We start from the raw sequence: 14,268 nt of genomic DNA on the forward strand, positions 1-14,268 counted from the left end.
TGACAAAAGCCCAACAGCCAAACATACATACAAGTACACGCACACACACACACACACACACACACACACACACACACACACACACACACACACACACACACACACACACACACACACACACACACACACATGAAGTGATTCAGGAAGACAAATATGGTGATGATGGAGCAACAGAACGAGAGAGAGTGAGTGAGTGATAGACAGAGCGACAGGCTTAAGCACAGACAGATTAGGACATACAAGGACAGACTAATACACACACACACACACACACAAACACACACACACTCACACAGAGGATGACGTGGAGACAGAATGATCTGCCCACAGACAGAAGAGACCAATGGTGCCACTGGAAAAAAGGGATGTTAGATATTTGATTTGGTTGTTTAATTATTGTGTTGTGCAAAATGTCAACTGACAACAAAGTTAGCAGCCATGGCTGGTTAGTGCCCTACCTTAAGGATCTGATTTTAAGGGAACTTTAAAGGGCCCTATTTCTGCATATTTTTAATCTAAATTTTTACTAGGTAGGCATTAAGTTAGAACGCTATGCAGTGAAATCTTATGGGGCATGAATCTGCGTTAAAATAAACCGCTTTCTTCCACCATTGACAGACTGCATTGTCTGACTACATGTAATTGTACAAAAACTGTAGAAAATGACAAAAGAGTTTTGAAAAGAGTTTTTAGTACAAAAGAAAGATTCAATATTCCAGTTCACCTCACCACTCCTGGGGGAAAGAAGTTATGCAAAGGCGAGGCAGATCGATCTGTGAAGAATCCCTTTGTCAGCAAAGGGACCCTAATGTGGTAAAGGTTCTGTATATAACATTTAGCTTTTCAAAGAACCTGCAGAGAACAATTAACTGTTGATAGATTTTCTACAGGAAGCTCTGCAATGCAGTCGGACTGTCAGCAAGAGGTCGATGAGAAGTCAGGTAGAGTGTTTTGGAGACTAAAGGGTTAAATAAATGGTACCGAATTTGAACACTAACTTTTATTTTGTTGCTATCTGGATGTGAGGAGACATGCTCCTGAGGACACCCCTCTGTGATCTTGGCATTACTTGATACCAAAACCTGGGGATCCTGCAGAAGCACTCACATCACACTAACATCATCAGTATGTTTATTTGCATTATAACTTTAGATAAATAGATGTTTGTAAATGTTTTAATTTTTAATTCAATTTAAATTGCTTGCACTGTAGATGTACATTGTAACTTTTGTAAATGTAATGTGTCAGTTTACATTTGAGGTGAGAATGAGGAGCAGACAGTCAAACATTCTGGATGACGTGCTTTGAATGCCGACAGGGATTTTATGAGCCAGAGCGGGAAATGTTCTATGGCCACAAGCAAAGGAGGGTGGGAAAGACAGGAACCGGTGGATCCGGAAGAGACACTACCAAACAAGCTTGTAATATTTAAAAAAAATAAATTTAGGGCTGTAAATAGATTAAAACAAATTAACGAATTAATCTCACATTTTGAAATTCATTCATTTAGATTAATCGCGATTAAAAGTTTGTTTTTCTTCTAAAGACTAAATCTTAACAAGTAATCACTTCAGACAGCGTGTATTTTAGACATTGTTGTTTAATGGTATTTTTTCATGCTCTCTCTGCGTCATACAAGGAATGTATGGGAGACACAATGGTGCCCCTCGACGGTTAATCGCAAGAATTGTCCCCTGAAGCAATTCGGAACACCCCAGTCAGCCCACCGTCTTCAACTGTTGATGGGCCGACAGTCACCGGAAACCCAAACTGCTACGGTGTTGGTAACCTTTTCACGGACTAGTCTAGTTATTTTCCTAAAAAAGTTGTGGAGTGTGGGTTGGCGACCATCTAACCTGGGACTGCTTTCTGTCAGGTGCTTTGCATTAAGGTGATAACTTAAAGACGAGCTGCTTCTGTGATAGCTAAATTCAGCTTGACAAATGCTACATACAACTTTAGTTTGGTCGATTGTTCCGTCATTTTTTTTTCATCACTTTCCGCACAACAATCCCTCAGCTCTCTTCATATTCCACTACCGTCTCGGCCTCTCCTATCTAACTGACTGCAGGCACGTGGCTGTTTCGTGTCAGGGGTCAATGCACACCGGAAGTAAACAAAGTTGCGTTAACCGCATTAAAATGTTTTATTGCATTAATCTCAACCACAATAATCTCATAGATTAACGCTAATTTTTACAGCCCTAATTTTTTTATATTGTATCACAGTTCAGACAGTCAGTGAGTAAGTCAGTCAGAGAGACACTAGACTCAGACAATAGGATGTTTGAGACAAGTAGGGATTTGTTGTTTTTTTGTTTCTTTTTATGGGCACACACAAAGAACGGTTAATGCACATCCTATGAAACATGGGATATTCCCAGCATAAATGTCAGCAATCAGAAAAGAATGCAAACAAAGAGAAGGAGAGAGGCAGAAAAAGAAAGAGAAAACAATGAACTAAAAGCAGACCAGGCATTTTTAAAAGACAGACAGTGAGATATTTTGGGGGGCACAAGCAGGGTGGCTGGTTTGGGACAGGCAGGGGAGGAGGGAAGTCAGACAGAGCCCAGCGCTCCCCCTAATGAGCCCTCGATGAACCAGCCACGGCCCTCTCGCTCCCCACATCACACAGTCCAGCCCAAGCACTCCGGATTAGAGCTAATTCAGATTAATTCTGCGAACGCGGCGGACATGAGGACCACAATGCTAAATGATAATGCCTGTTTATTCCAAAAACAATGGCGACAATAATGTTTGTGTTTCTGGTTGGGGTGTATGTTTGTGTTGTGATGGGCGTTTTTTTTTTGGCGCGCCGACGCCGAAAAACACTCTGGTTCTCAGAAGGTCTTCGGAACGTGGTCATTTGCATTTTGTCTAGACATGACATCAGATTTATCCTTTTGTTTTCCATTCCATAAACAATATGTATTGACCTGGGCACTGGTGGGGGTAACTTCCCCACGTACAGTGCAAGAACATGAGAAAGTCTTTTGTCTCAGGAAAGGATAACATGGTCTGAGTTAAACCCCTCCAAATATTTCACTTTCTTTTTAGTGCCTGGCCCATCTGCACAATCAAAACCAATACTGTTCTTTCTGCTTGACTGCACACATTTCAAGACTTAATTCTGACTATTCACACTCATGTTATAACTTGACTCAGTGAACAACAAAAAAAAACAACAACAACAACAGGCTAAAATAGACCACAAAGACAAGAGCTGCATCCTCCTCTTCCTTTTTGTTTGACAGCGGCAGAGCCCATTGGAGAAGGCTACAGTTAGTGCACTTTCAACTCAAACGCTTCCCACAAATACAGCCCAATTATGCCCTAATGAACCCAGGCAGGACTGGGACTGGGGGAGGAAGAGTTGGTGGTGTAGCTTGGGAGGAGGGTTGGGGTGGTTTTTGGGGGGGTGGGGTGATGAGGGTTCTGTTTGGGGGGGACAGGGACCTGTCAGACAAAAGGCGCAGATGCACTTCCTCTGTGTGCATATCTCTTTGACCAATTACCAAATAACGCACAGCACTTCTCTGTTCAAACACCACCATTATATGCTGATCAAGAGGTTGTTGACATCCCACCAACCTACAGTGCTGGTATTTGTATGTTGCCGCAGATGATTGGTTAAGCACTAGTACTACTAATGCTGAAGCTATGTCTTATAGCCAGGGGAGCCTGTTCTAACAGAATCAAGACCTTCACTGTGTAGTATTCAGCCACAGTACATATGCAATGTCATTGTCTGGTAAATATGTAACTGTAATTCAAATAAAATGTTGAAATCTAACAGTGAGGGGACATACTTAGGATGACTGATTGAAACATCAAGCCTGAGCACGTGTCTGACATTCAAAACCCCCTGGCAAGACTTTTTCTTGGCCATGTTCCACTGCCCGAGCCGTCTGCATTGTAATGGAAGGAAACAGAAGAGAGCTCAGGGTCTTGACAAGCAGGTCCCTAAAAGGATGGCGATTACCCCAATTAAACGGCGTTTCCATCACTGTCCCATGCCTCTATCCAAATTAGTTTGTTTAGCCCGCGATAATGCCGCCGCCGCCGCAGCCCTCCACAACAATCACACTCATTACAGACATTGATTTCATGTTTCAGCCTTGTCTCCTTGCCATCTCCACGCACTAACGTCATCTATCTGCCATCTCTCTCGCTCTCTCTCTCGCATACACACAAACACACACACACACACACACACACACACACACACACACACACACACACACACACAGGAATCCATACATAAGGATGGTGCGCAGAAGTCGTGATCACGCTGACACACAGATCATTCTCAGTGGGACACAACTGTCTTGCTTCTGTGCCAGTTGTTGAAGACCTGTGGCTAAAAAATGGCTGGCAGGATGAATACAGTGTTCAGGCAAACAGTGATGACTGATTTGTCTTCTTTCTCAACCGTGCCTCTTTGTATTTGTCATCTTCAACAAACTGTCAAGGCTGTCAGGGCTGACAGGGGAACAACAATGATCTCCACACTGGGTTAGCACACGATACCTGCATAACTCACATTCACCTCTCAATGTAACTTCCCTGTACTGATGTTTGTATAGTAGTTATATCAGAAACCATTTCACCATACGAAACTGAGGCACACACACACAATGAAAAGGTGTTTGTGTGTGTGTACTGTATGTTCAGGGAGCTGTTAACCCCTATGCAGTCATATAGCATAGTCAGAGACTAAGATATTAGTCTTACAGTGTATTGGTAGGTTATTACAGTTCCATAAAAAAACAAATAAAATGCCATTTGTTCTATAGGTGATGAATCTCCATTTTTGACACGCATTTGCGAGACATAGATTTATATGCATGAAGGATTTAGGCTTTATCTGTGTTGGCATGCACCCCTCTTGACTGTCTTCTGAGCTGCTGCCTTCACAAGTACACACACACCAGACAAGAAGTCTGTTTCCCCCCTCATATCCCCCTTTTGACTTTGAGAGGAATTACGCCAATCAGATGAGGCGGGTAACTTTGTGAAGGCCGTGGCTCAATCATCGTTACCCGCCCTTGCAGGCGCCACTCTCATCTCCATCTCGCCACAGAGGATCACCATCTAATTACATCCGAGGACGAGCGGCCCGCACCCAAGCCCACCTTAACACGCTCACACACCCCAGAAAATTCCTTACAAAGTCAAGCACCGCCTATGCATCCCCCTCTCCTTCTCTCTGCATCCCCCTTCTCCTTCTCTCTTCATCCCCCTCTCCTTCTCTCTGCATCCCCCTCTCCTTCTCTCTGCATCCCCCTCTCCTTCTCTTTACATCCCACTCTCCTTCTCTCTGCATCCCCTTCTCCTTCTCTCTGCATCCCCCTCTCCTTCTCCTTGTCCTTCTCCAGCATCTCCATCGTCACCAATTCACATTTCGTTACATTTTAAAAAAAAAATCACATTGTTTACTTTTTAAAAACCACATTATGAAGTCGCATATGCAATTTCTTTGAATCCATTGAGTGGGTAACTAGTTTTTATTAATATCCAAAAATTTGGGTTAATGGTACATGTGTCGTGTGAATAGGATGTAAAAAAGCAGTCATTCCCACCAGCCACAGGTTATTTTCCATGTACTTTATGCTTTGGGTCGGAACCCCTGAATCAGTTGGCAAGCTAGCTAGCCTTTGTGAATGGAAATGTTGTTTCTGCCCTTTGCAAGGCAATCTAAATGGCTGTTAGTGAGTTAGCTCGCTAGCCTTACATACAGTATAATGCCTCCTAAATTTGCCTCTTTTATCGCTGTTCAACAAACATTACCTGAAGAAGTGCTGAAAATCAAAGTGTTGCCTGAACGTGTTACTGTGCACTTCCATGGTATCACTGTCATGGCTGCGTGTGCTCTAATTTGGGGAACACGGTACTCTAGAAAGACTAATTAGGCTGTATTATGCCACAGGTAATCTTTGGACCTCTTTACAGGTGTAGTCATCAGCTTAGAGGAAATCCAATATGGGTCTCCACTTCTGACGTTGTCGCAAAGGGAAAAAACATAGCTAGGTGAGACACATAGAGACCAAAGAAAATAATACACATGTTTACCTCATATTAAAAAGCAATACTTTAAACACTCAAATAACACGTTAAATAAAATGTTACAAATACATAAACACTTAAACCATACAATTTTTTACAAAGTCAGAGTTCTAGTATTTCAAAAGAATACATGGCATTATGAGTTTCTACTCATAATGTGTTTGTATGACACAGTAACAAAAAAGAGGAAATGGTGAATACAACATTTACTGACAACAGCATCTCACATTGTGTTTACCCTTCAGATGACATATATGTTGCTTGTCACGTAAGTTATTTCAATAACAGGGGAGCCCCAACCACTGAAACACTAGAACCCCTCAATCCCCAGCCTCTGTGCAGCAGTCAAGAGCCCCCAGTAAAGTCCACCAGGGAGAGGGCAGGGCTGGATGAGACGCAATGGGGAAGAGAGCGCGACGATCCCGGGGAGCTATGGGGTTATCAGTGGGCGAGGTGATGGGGGTCGGGGGGGATGAAAAGGACAGATATGAGAGGGGGGATGGAGGGATGTCAGGGCAGCAGGGGCGTCTGCTGCCACAGCCCTAATGGCCCAAACGAGGCAGCGGGGACGAGGGGGAAAGAGAGGCAGGGGCGTGTGGAGGACAGGCAGCACTGACTCGCCCTCCATGCCATATGACCTGGCAGCCTGTCACAACCCAAGCCGTCACTGGGGGCAAACACACACACACACACACACACACACACACACAGGCAGAGAGGCAGGCACGCACCCAGACGTGCACACACAAAAATGCATAGCATACACAATCATATCCATACATGTAGGAATACACACACACACACACACACACACACACACACACACACACACACATGCATGCAAGCACACACTCACACACACCAGCATGCAGACAAATGCATAGGCAATCATATAATCATATATAACACAGGCAATAACACACACACACATGCACATGCAGGCCCCTGCACACACACACACACACACACACACAAACACACACACAGGCGTGCACAAACAAATGCATACGCAATCATACATCAGACAGGCAAGAACACGCATGCACACACACACGGTATACTCGCAGACTGAGATATTGAACCCCATTATTTTGTATCTATCCACAGAGACCGGCCCTCTTTAGCACACATCCCAGCGGGACAGGACCAGTGTCTGTACGGGCACACATATACAGAGGCATCATTTAGCCATTACCATGGAGACTGCCCCAGGGCTGTGCCAATATAATTGCTATCACCAAGTCAAGCAACTTCACAATCATGTAAACTGTATATTCAATCATGTCAACTATACTTGGCAGCATGAAGTATATTTGACACACACACACCATACACACACACACCCACACACAAACACACACCTACCTCTCAGTCAAATGCAAAGAACACAATGTTACAATGTTCCTCTATTGTGCATTGAAATTTTTCTGCAGATTAGTCTTACATTGTTAAAAATAGCACAGGGCCAACCCCCCCCATCCCCCCCCCCCCCCTTCTCCCTCTCGCTTTACTATGCAAATGAATAAGCTGAAAATGATTACTATATGATAATAAGGCTCTATATAAAGACAATTATGACACTTCCAGTATTCTCACTCACTCTAGACTACAGACTGTAATCAGACAATCCCTTAAGCATCATAACAGATCTGTGCAATATTCACAGTTCTATAACATCAGCAAAAAAAATAAACTATGACAAATATCTGTTGAAAATAGGGGAGACAAGATACAGTCTTAACACTTTTTGCCTTTTGGTAGTTTTTAAAGTAACACCTTTTTTATTTTCACATTTATGCAACATACATCTTTCATTTCTATATTTATTTCACTAATTCAAGCACATGCACCTCACTTCTTCTTTAACTCCCATCTAAATGCAGCAGATGCCTTGGGAAACCAAGGGTGTCACAAGAGTGGCTAACCTTTATCACTTGCTAACTACGCTTGCTGGATGCAATCAGTTGCAGAGTGTGTTACAATTGTCCCCAGCTGAATATTTGATATTTTAAATGAAATATACTCCATATATTTGATCAAATAATTGGAATAACACATCTAATGCAGTTAATAATGATATAAGTATCACAAAGAGACTGAGACACAGGCTGAAATAAGCATACTGAAGCCAGTACACATGTTTGTATGATCTGATCAGACATGACCTGAGAAATTTTAGTTCCCGTGAGACAACTGTACCTATATGTTTTCATGTTCACTCTGTTACGTCTACATTTAAAAAGGATTTCTGAAAAACCTACAGATCCCTACATGAACTCTTGCAGGCCTGAGCTGGACATTGGGCCCTAACCCTGTGCCTATACATTAACAGGCAGAGCTATGGGCTAACGCCATGATCTTGTGTTTCTGGGCTGTCACTTAGTTAATGAGAAGTTAAACACGAGGAGTCCCGAAGCACTAATTAGACTCCTTGCTTGAGAGTGGGATTGCTCTTTATGAGCTGAGGCCATCTCGGGTGGGTGTGATGGTGATCCTAGATGTCACCTTAGAGCCAGTGTCACCTAAAACCAGGGTGGTCACCGGTGAGATTATGTCAATTTAAATTCAGTTAGCTAAGGGGTTGCACATTGGGGAGTCCTGACTCAAAGGTGTCCCTGTGTGCAAAAACCACTCCTGGTTGATGTGATTGACGTCTATCAGAAACACAGAAACAAAATACAGTTGACATATCCAGTGATGGGTGGTGAGACTGTCAGTTCAAAAGTTTAGGTCAGGGCATGCTAGATTTGAGGCCATATTTCAAGGATATTTGACCGACAAATATCTCAAATTTTCAGTCTCCTCTTAATGGAAACTTAATCAGAAGCTACAGTAAGCTTGGTGCACCTGTGTCTTTAACACTGGAATGAGCAGAAAAACCCCCCAAAAATAATTGTGACGGGATAGGCTTCCAGGATCCCTAGAGACGACGTCGCACACTTCAGTGTGGCGCATGATTTCTTGCATTGATGAGGGGCATTTTGACCTCCAGGTCACCTTGGGCCTTTCAGAGGTAGCCCATTCAAATGCCAGAAGCACTTCCTCATTTGGAACTTGACATGGCTCTCACAGCAGCCAGCCAAGCCTTTGAGTGCTTGGATTACCAAAAAAAGAAAACAACCATGGCAGCCAGCTTCCTTTCAGAGAAGTGTAAGTAAATATTTCATTATTCAAAGCTACATGCCCAAAATTAGCATAAGCCCCTAAAAATATGAATAAATAACAAAAACATATCTGTCAGTCCCTCTAAGAACATACTAATATACTGAATATCTAAATCATCAGAATCCATAACGTCTCCACCCAAGAGCCTGTGCTGAAAGATGAGGGGAATAAAAAACCATGAAGAAAACAAAGAAGAAAAAAAAGAATAACAGGCGGAAAAGAAGAGGAGAAGCGGAAAGCAGATCTGATCTCAAAACATGTCTATATTTCACGTTCTGCAAACAAACAAAAGGCCGGTAAATGGCGGCGGAGGAAAGGCTCAGACACTTGATGCCATCGTTCGGCGCTCAGCTCCGCGCCTTCCGGCTAAGGTTTCCCTGGCAGACAAAGACCCATGAGCGCATTCAGCCAGCTAGAGCACAAAAAGATCACGCACAAAAATAAAAAAGAAACACACCAAAAAATAAAGCCAACACCTCCACCCTTCAGGTGCTCCACAAAAGACTTTTGTGTCAGGCCCCGAGATTAAAACATGTTGCAATCTTTACACCTGCTACTGGCACAGAGGAAACTCTATATTTCGAAAATGCATAAAAAGTCATGAGTCAAAGAATATCCCTCCTCTCACTTTCCCTTTTTGTTTTTCCCTGGGTTCTTTTTTTTTATAAATAAGTCTCTGTATCAGACATATTACGCAGATGCCTTTTGTCACTGTTTTGCTTACATTGTTGGCTGTCTCGTGACAGGGCGATTAGTACCCATTAGTTTGGCAGAAGCTGAATGGAGGCTTGTGCTATCCTCTACCAGTCAATGAAATGGTGTACTGGTGTAGGGTTGATGTCTTCTCTTACAATCAAAAACATGAGAAAAGCTTAGGATTGTACCTCATGAAATGGAGTATGATGACACAATGAAAATGATATGGACTCCAGTAAAAAAAAATATTCCTGACTATAAGAGCTGGTTGATATCCTACAAACAAAAGGTCAGCTAAGGGTATTTGGTAATGACGGAAAACACTTCCTTTGTAGGATGTATTTAGAAAACAAGGGCAGACTAACAGAATACAGAAGGTTAATCAATAATCTCTGAGGGACACACAGACGGGGGAAACAAACACTTCTTAGGACTTCTTAAACCATGTGGCCAGAGCATGACATTAAAGAAGCCCCGAAAAGCATGACCAAGAGATGTAAAAAGGAGTAGGGATGAGAGGAGAGCAGAGCAAAGACTGTAGCTTGTTACCAGGACTGTATCTATGCCGCGGGTGAGAGAGAGACAGACAGTAGCTCGGGATGAGGAGGGTGGGAGCTCTAGTAAGGGGGGTATGGGGTAAAAACGAGGGAGGGGGGTCCCACAAATCTCTCCCCCAGCTGGGCGACTCCCACCAATCTGACGCCCACAGCTGGTGGTCTCCCTCTAATCTACACGGTGGGATAGAGCGTCCTGTCCTTTCTCTCTCCTCTTGCAACAGCATGTTCATGTTCGACCTCAGGCTGTGAGCACAACCCCTGCTACAAACACACACAGACACATCTACCAGAAAACTAGCCTCAGCACCTGAAAAAATACTGTCCTGAGCAACTGAGTTTGCCAGACACACGCAATGGCTCAGTATAATAGCTAAGAATAGATGTGATTTCTCTTTTGACTTGCATGCATCTTATATGTGTACATTTGGTACCCATCCCTATGACCTAGATCGACATCACGTCCATTGACGTAGCTGTGCATTCAGCTTCAAGAACCTTAAAACTATTGCCTTGGTTTGAGCTACAACAACAAAGTGTGACTTCACTTTACCATGTTCTGATCAAAGTTTGTGGTACATGAAATTACATGAATATTAACAGGCAGCCATCATCATTCTAAGGCATGAACAGGTGCGCTGAGGCAGAGGCCCGTGCTTCTTAACCGTGTCACAACATTGCATCATGGCTGGGTGGGGGTGAGGCTGGGTGGGTCGGGTTGGGTGGAGGAGGAAGTTTTCTGGTAGCTCATCCACATGGGCCTCCTTCGGTAAGAAGAATGCCTTTTGCGCTGCAGCGAAAGCTGGGAGAGGAACGACTCTCTTTTGTCCCGGGCGTGAAGGCGCTAAGCCACACTTCATTTGCCCTCTTTCTCTGGCTGCCGTACATCCAGAAGCACACAATGACGGTGAATGAAAATGAGCAAAGTGGAAGTCTATTCAGGGTATGTAAGTGCCACTAATCCCCTTCCCATAGCATGTCGAGTCATTTGAGCGCCATAGTGTGAGGGCGTATACAGTGTCACGATGTAATGCTTCGTACAGTACAGTCAGTTCATCGGCTGGGGTGGACTACTGTTGTGCAGACATCCACCGCCTCTCTGATGGGGGCCCCCCTAGGAGGCTCCACACTGCAGCTCTCAGGTGGGACATGGCCGAAACCTGCACTGGGTATTCGGTCATGGCAGACACATCTGGTTTGTGTTCAGTCTGTGGTCATTGGTGTTAAGTCTTTTGGTGTCAAGTGTTGTGTTTAGCTTGGAGCGGATGTATTGATTTCAAACAGTTTGGGACAGATGTTTTTGTCTTGGCTAGAATTGTCTCTCTCTCTCTCACTGCTATGGCATTCACTCACACTCACACTCACACTCACACTCACACTCACACACACACACACACACACACACACACACACACACACACACACACACACACACACACACACACACTAATGGACAGACACCAATGCAGTAATATCTGTAGAAGCTTTATTTATTGGCCATGCCCCTGTACAGAGAGTAGGGACAGGGTGTGCTTTCCTTAAACTGTTTTTCATATTGATGAATGGAGATTCAAATTATTGCAATTCATCAATAACAGAGTCTTTCACTGCGTTTGCTCCTGCTGCTGTCCAACCAATCCAGATCTGATGGAACCACTTGTTACATGTTCTTAGTGATTCATTCATGTTAGTTTAAAACAGGGGCTCTACTGATGTTTCCTTGCATAATTCCTATATGCATAAACCTGATGTTAAAGAAAAGACACCAGAGCAACATAACTGTGGTGCTGTACAACTGAAACAAAAAGGGCGCTGTTCATTCTTGATTCTCATTCACCCCAGGTGAAATAATTCTTTGTCATGACCAGAATTAATCTCCAGGTGTTTTCACTCACTATGTCAATGAGCCTTGCAATTAGTGAAAATAAGCGTGGCTGATATACAGTATATCTAGGAGGGTTGATACTTTGTGGCCTTTTTCTTTGTGAGCTAACGGCTTTGCAGTTCCAAATCGAGGAGATTCCGAGGTGATGCTCTTCTTACTGAGTAAGCTCTGGGTGACATTTTACAAAGTACTGTACATGAGTTTGACTCCACACCTAAATATGGCGACCGATTGGATAAACACATTGGTACAGTACAACACAATACACCGTCAAAACTCAAGACTCTCACACACTGCATACACCACACTCCGACACCTGTAAACAATCAGGCACACAGACCAAACTGGCAAGGTCAGAGAAACAAAAATGCGTTAAAAAAATATAAAGCACTATGCTATCTAAAACATAACACATTCCATTATGTAGTTTTTTTTTATTTCTTCTGAACTGTAAAGGTACATATTTTGTAGAAAAGAAAAATGTATTTGGCACTACACCTCACACTTAATGAATGCTACAATGCTAATGCTAACTATAGTGGGCTATCAAAGCCTACTCAGGGATATACTGAACAGAAAGCGTCTTCAAGTATCACTGTCACAAATCACATTTGTTTTCTATCCTTCAACAGGAGCATTACTGCAGCCTATGGTGTGGTTGCCTTGTTATTCTTTCTAAATCTGCAGCATATCTCTTCCTAGACAGTCTAACCCAAAGCCTAACCCTAACCCAAACCCCGCCCAGCATACAACTTTATAACCTGAGGCATCAGTGATTCAATGGTCCAGTAAAAGCAACGCAGCACCTGGCAAGCTAACCTCACACCATATAAAAAAAACAGTACAATGTGCTACACATGTTTGTTTCAATGGTGTGGTATGGCAAACAATCAGACTACAGAATAACATCGATTTGATTGTGAAAATCTACACCATACATTATATGCCCCTGGTGATTTACCAAAGCCTGAAACTCATACAAAGATAATGTGCATGGTTTTGCTAAGTGGACTATCTACTGTTACAAGAATGATCTGGATATACTGAAATATACAACATGCTCTGTAGATCTGTAGTTACACTGCAGAAGGGCTTCATTGCACTTAAGAGCAAACTATACTTACCTTCATGGTCCACTGGACAGATAGCGTTACCTTAGGTTATATTGCACGGCTTTAATATTTATTAGATGTTGGTAAACAAGCCTGCCTACCATTCATGCAGCCTATCTGTTTAACTGTGTGATGAAGCACTACTGAGAGGTAGTAAGAGGTCAAGGGTGAGAGGCCAAGGGGTAAGCGTTGCCTTCAATTTGTTAGGTCGTGACCAACAGCGCAAATGAAAATCAATTAATTTTGGTTCTTTTTCTTTTCTCAGAAAGGTACTTCCTGAGGTGCGTCTGTGGCTAAATGCTGGTTAACTGCAATTGCTAGATACTGTTTAAGAAGGCTGTGCTGGCTGTTTTTTTGACACAAGCCCCATACTTTGTTTCTTTTCACTTAATACACACACACACGCACAACCCAACACAGACACAACCATGAACACACACACACCCATGAACACACACACACACACACACACACACACACACACACACACACACACACACACACGCACCAAGGAAATACAGTGAAGTTTTTTTTCCTTCACTTTTCACTGTGGTTGGTGTTCATATGCTCTTTGAGAGGTCCGGTCAGTGTGGCCTTCCACACCAGGAGAGCAGAGGCCGCAGACAGCGAGAAGAAGAGGAGGTAGGCTAGGGCGAAGCCTACCAAGTCCACCAATCCCCCTGATAGCGCACTGAAGCTCAGCTTCCCCAGAACCTCCAGCGTGGCCAGGAAACTGTAGTGGGTGGCCTTTAAAAGAGGGGTGGAGGAAAGGTGGTGGTGGGGGGGGGGGG

The 14,268-nt window shown here is 43.4% G+C and overlaps 1 protein-coding gene across 1 annotated transcript in view; it reads right to left on the reverse strand.

Moving 5' to 3' along the window:
* Positions 1-13,238: 13,238 nt before the first annotated feature.
* The window catches only part of mfsd3 (major facilitator superfamily domain containing 3), a 20,843-nt gene continuing 19,813 nt past the window's right edge, over positions 13,239-14,268 (reverse strand). Inside the window, exon 6 of the mRNA XM_080852832.1 lies at positions 13,239-14,224. Within this exon, the coding sequence (XP_080708958.1) occupies positions 14,015-14,224 (210 nt within the window). The 3' untranslated portion in view covers positions 13,239-14,014. The remainder of the gene's footprint in view (positions 14,225-14,268) is intronic.

Source organism: Sprattus sprattus, assembly GCF_963457725.1.
Source record: "Sprattus sprattus genome assembly, chromosome: 15".
Lineage (NCBI taxonomy): Eukaryota > Metazoa > Chordata > Actinopteri > Clupeiformes > Clupeidae > Sprattus > Sprattus sprattus.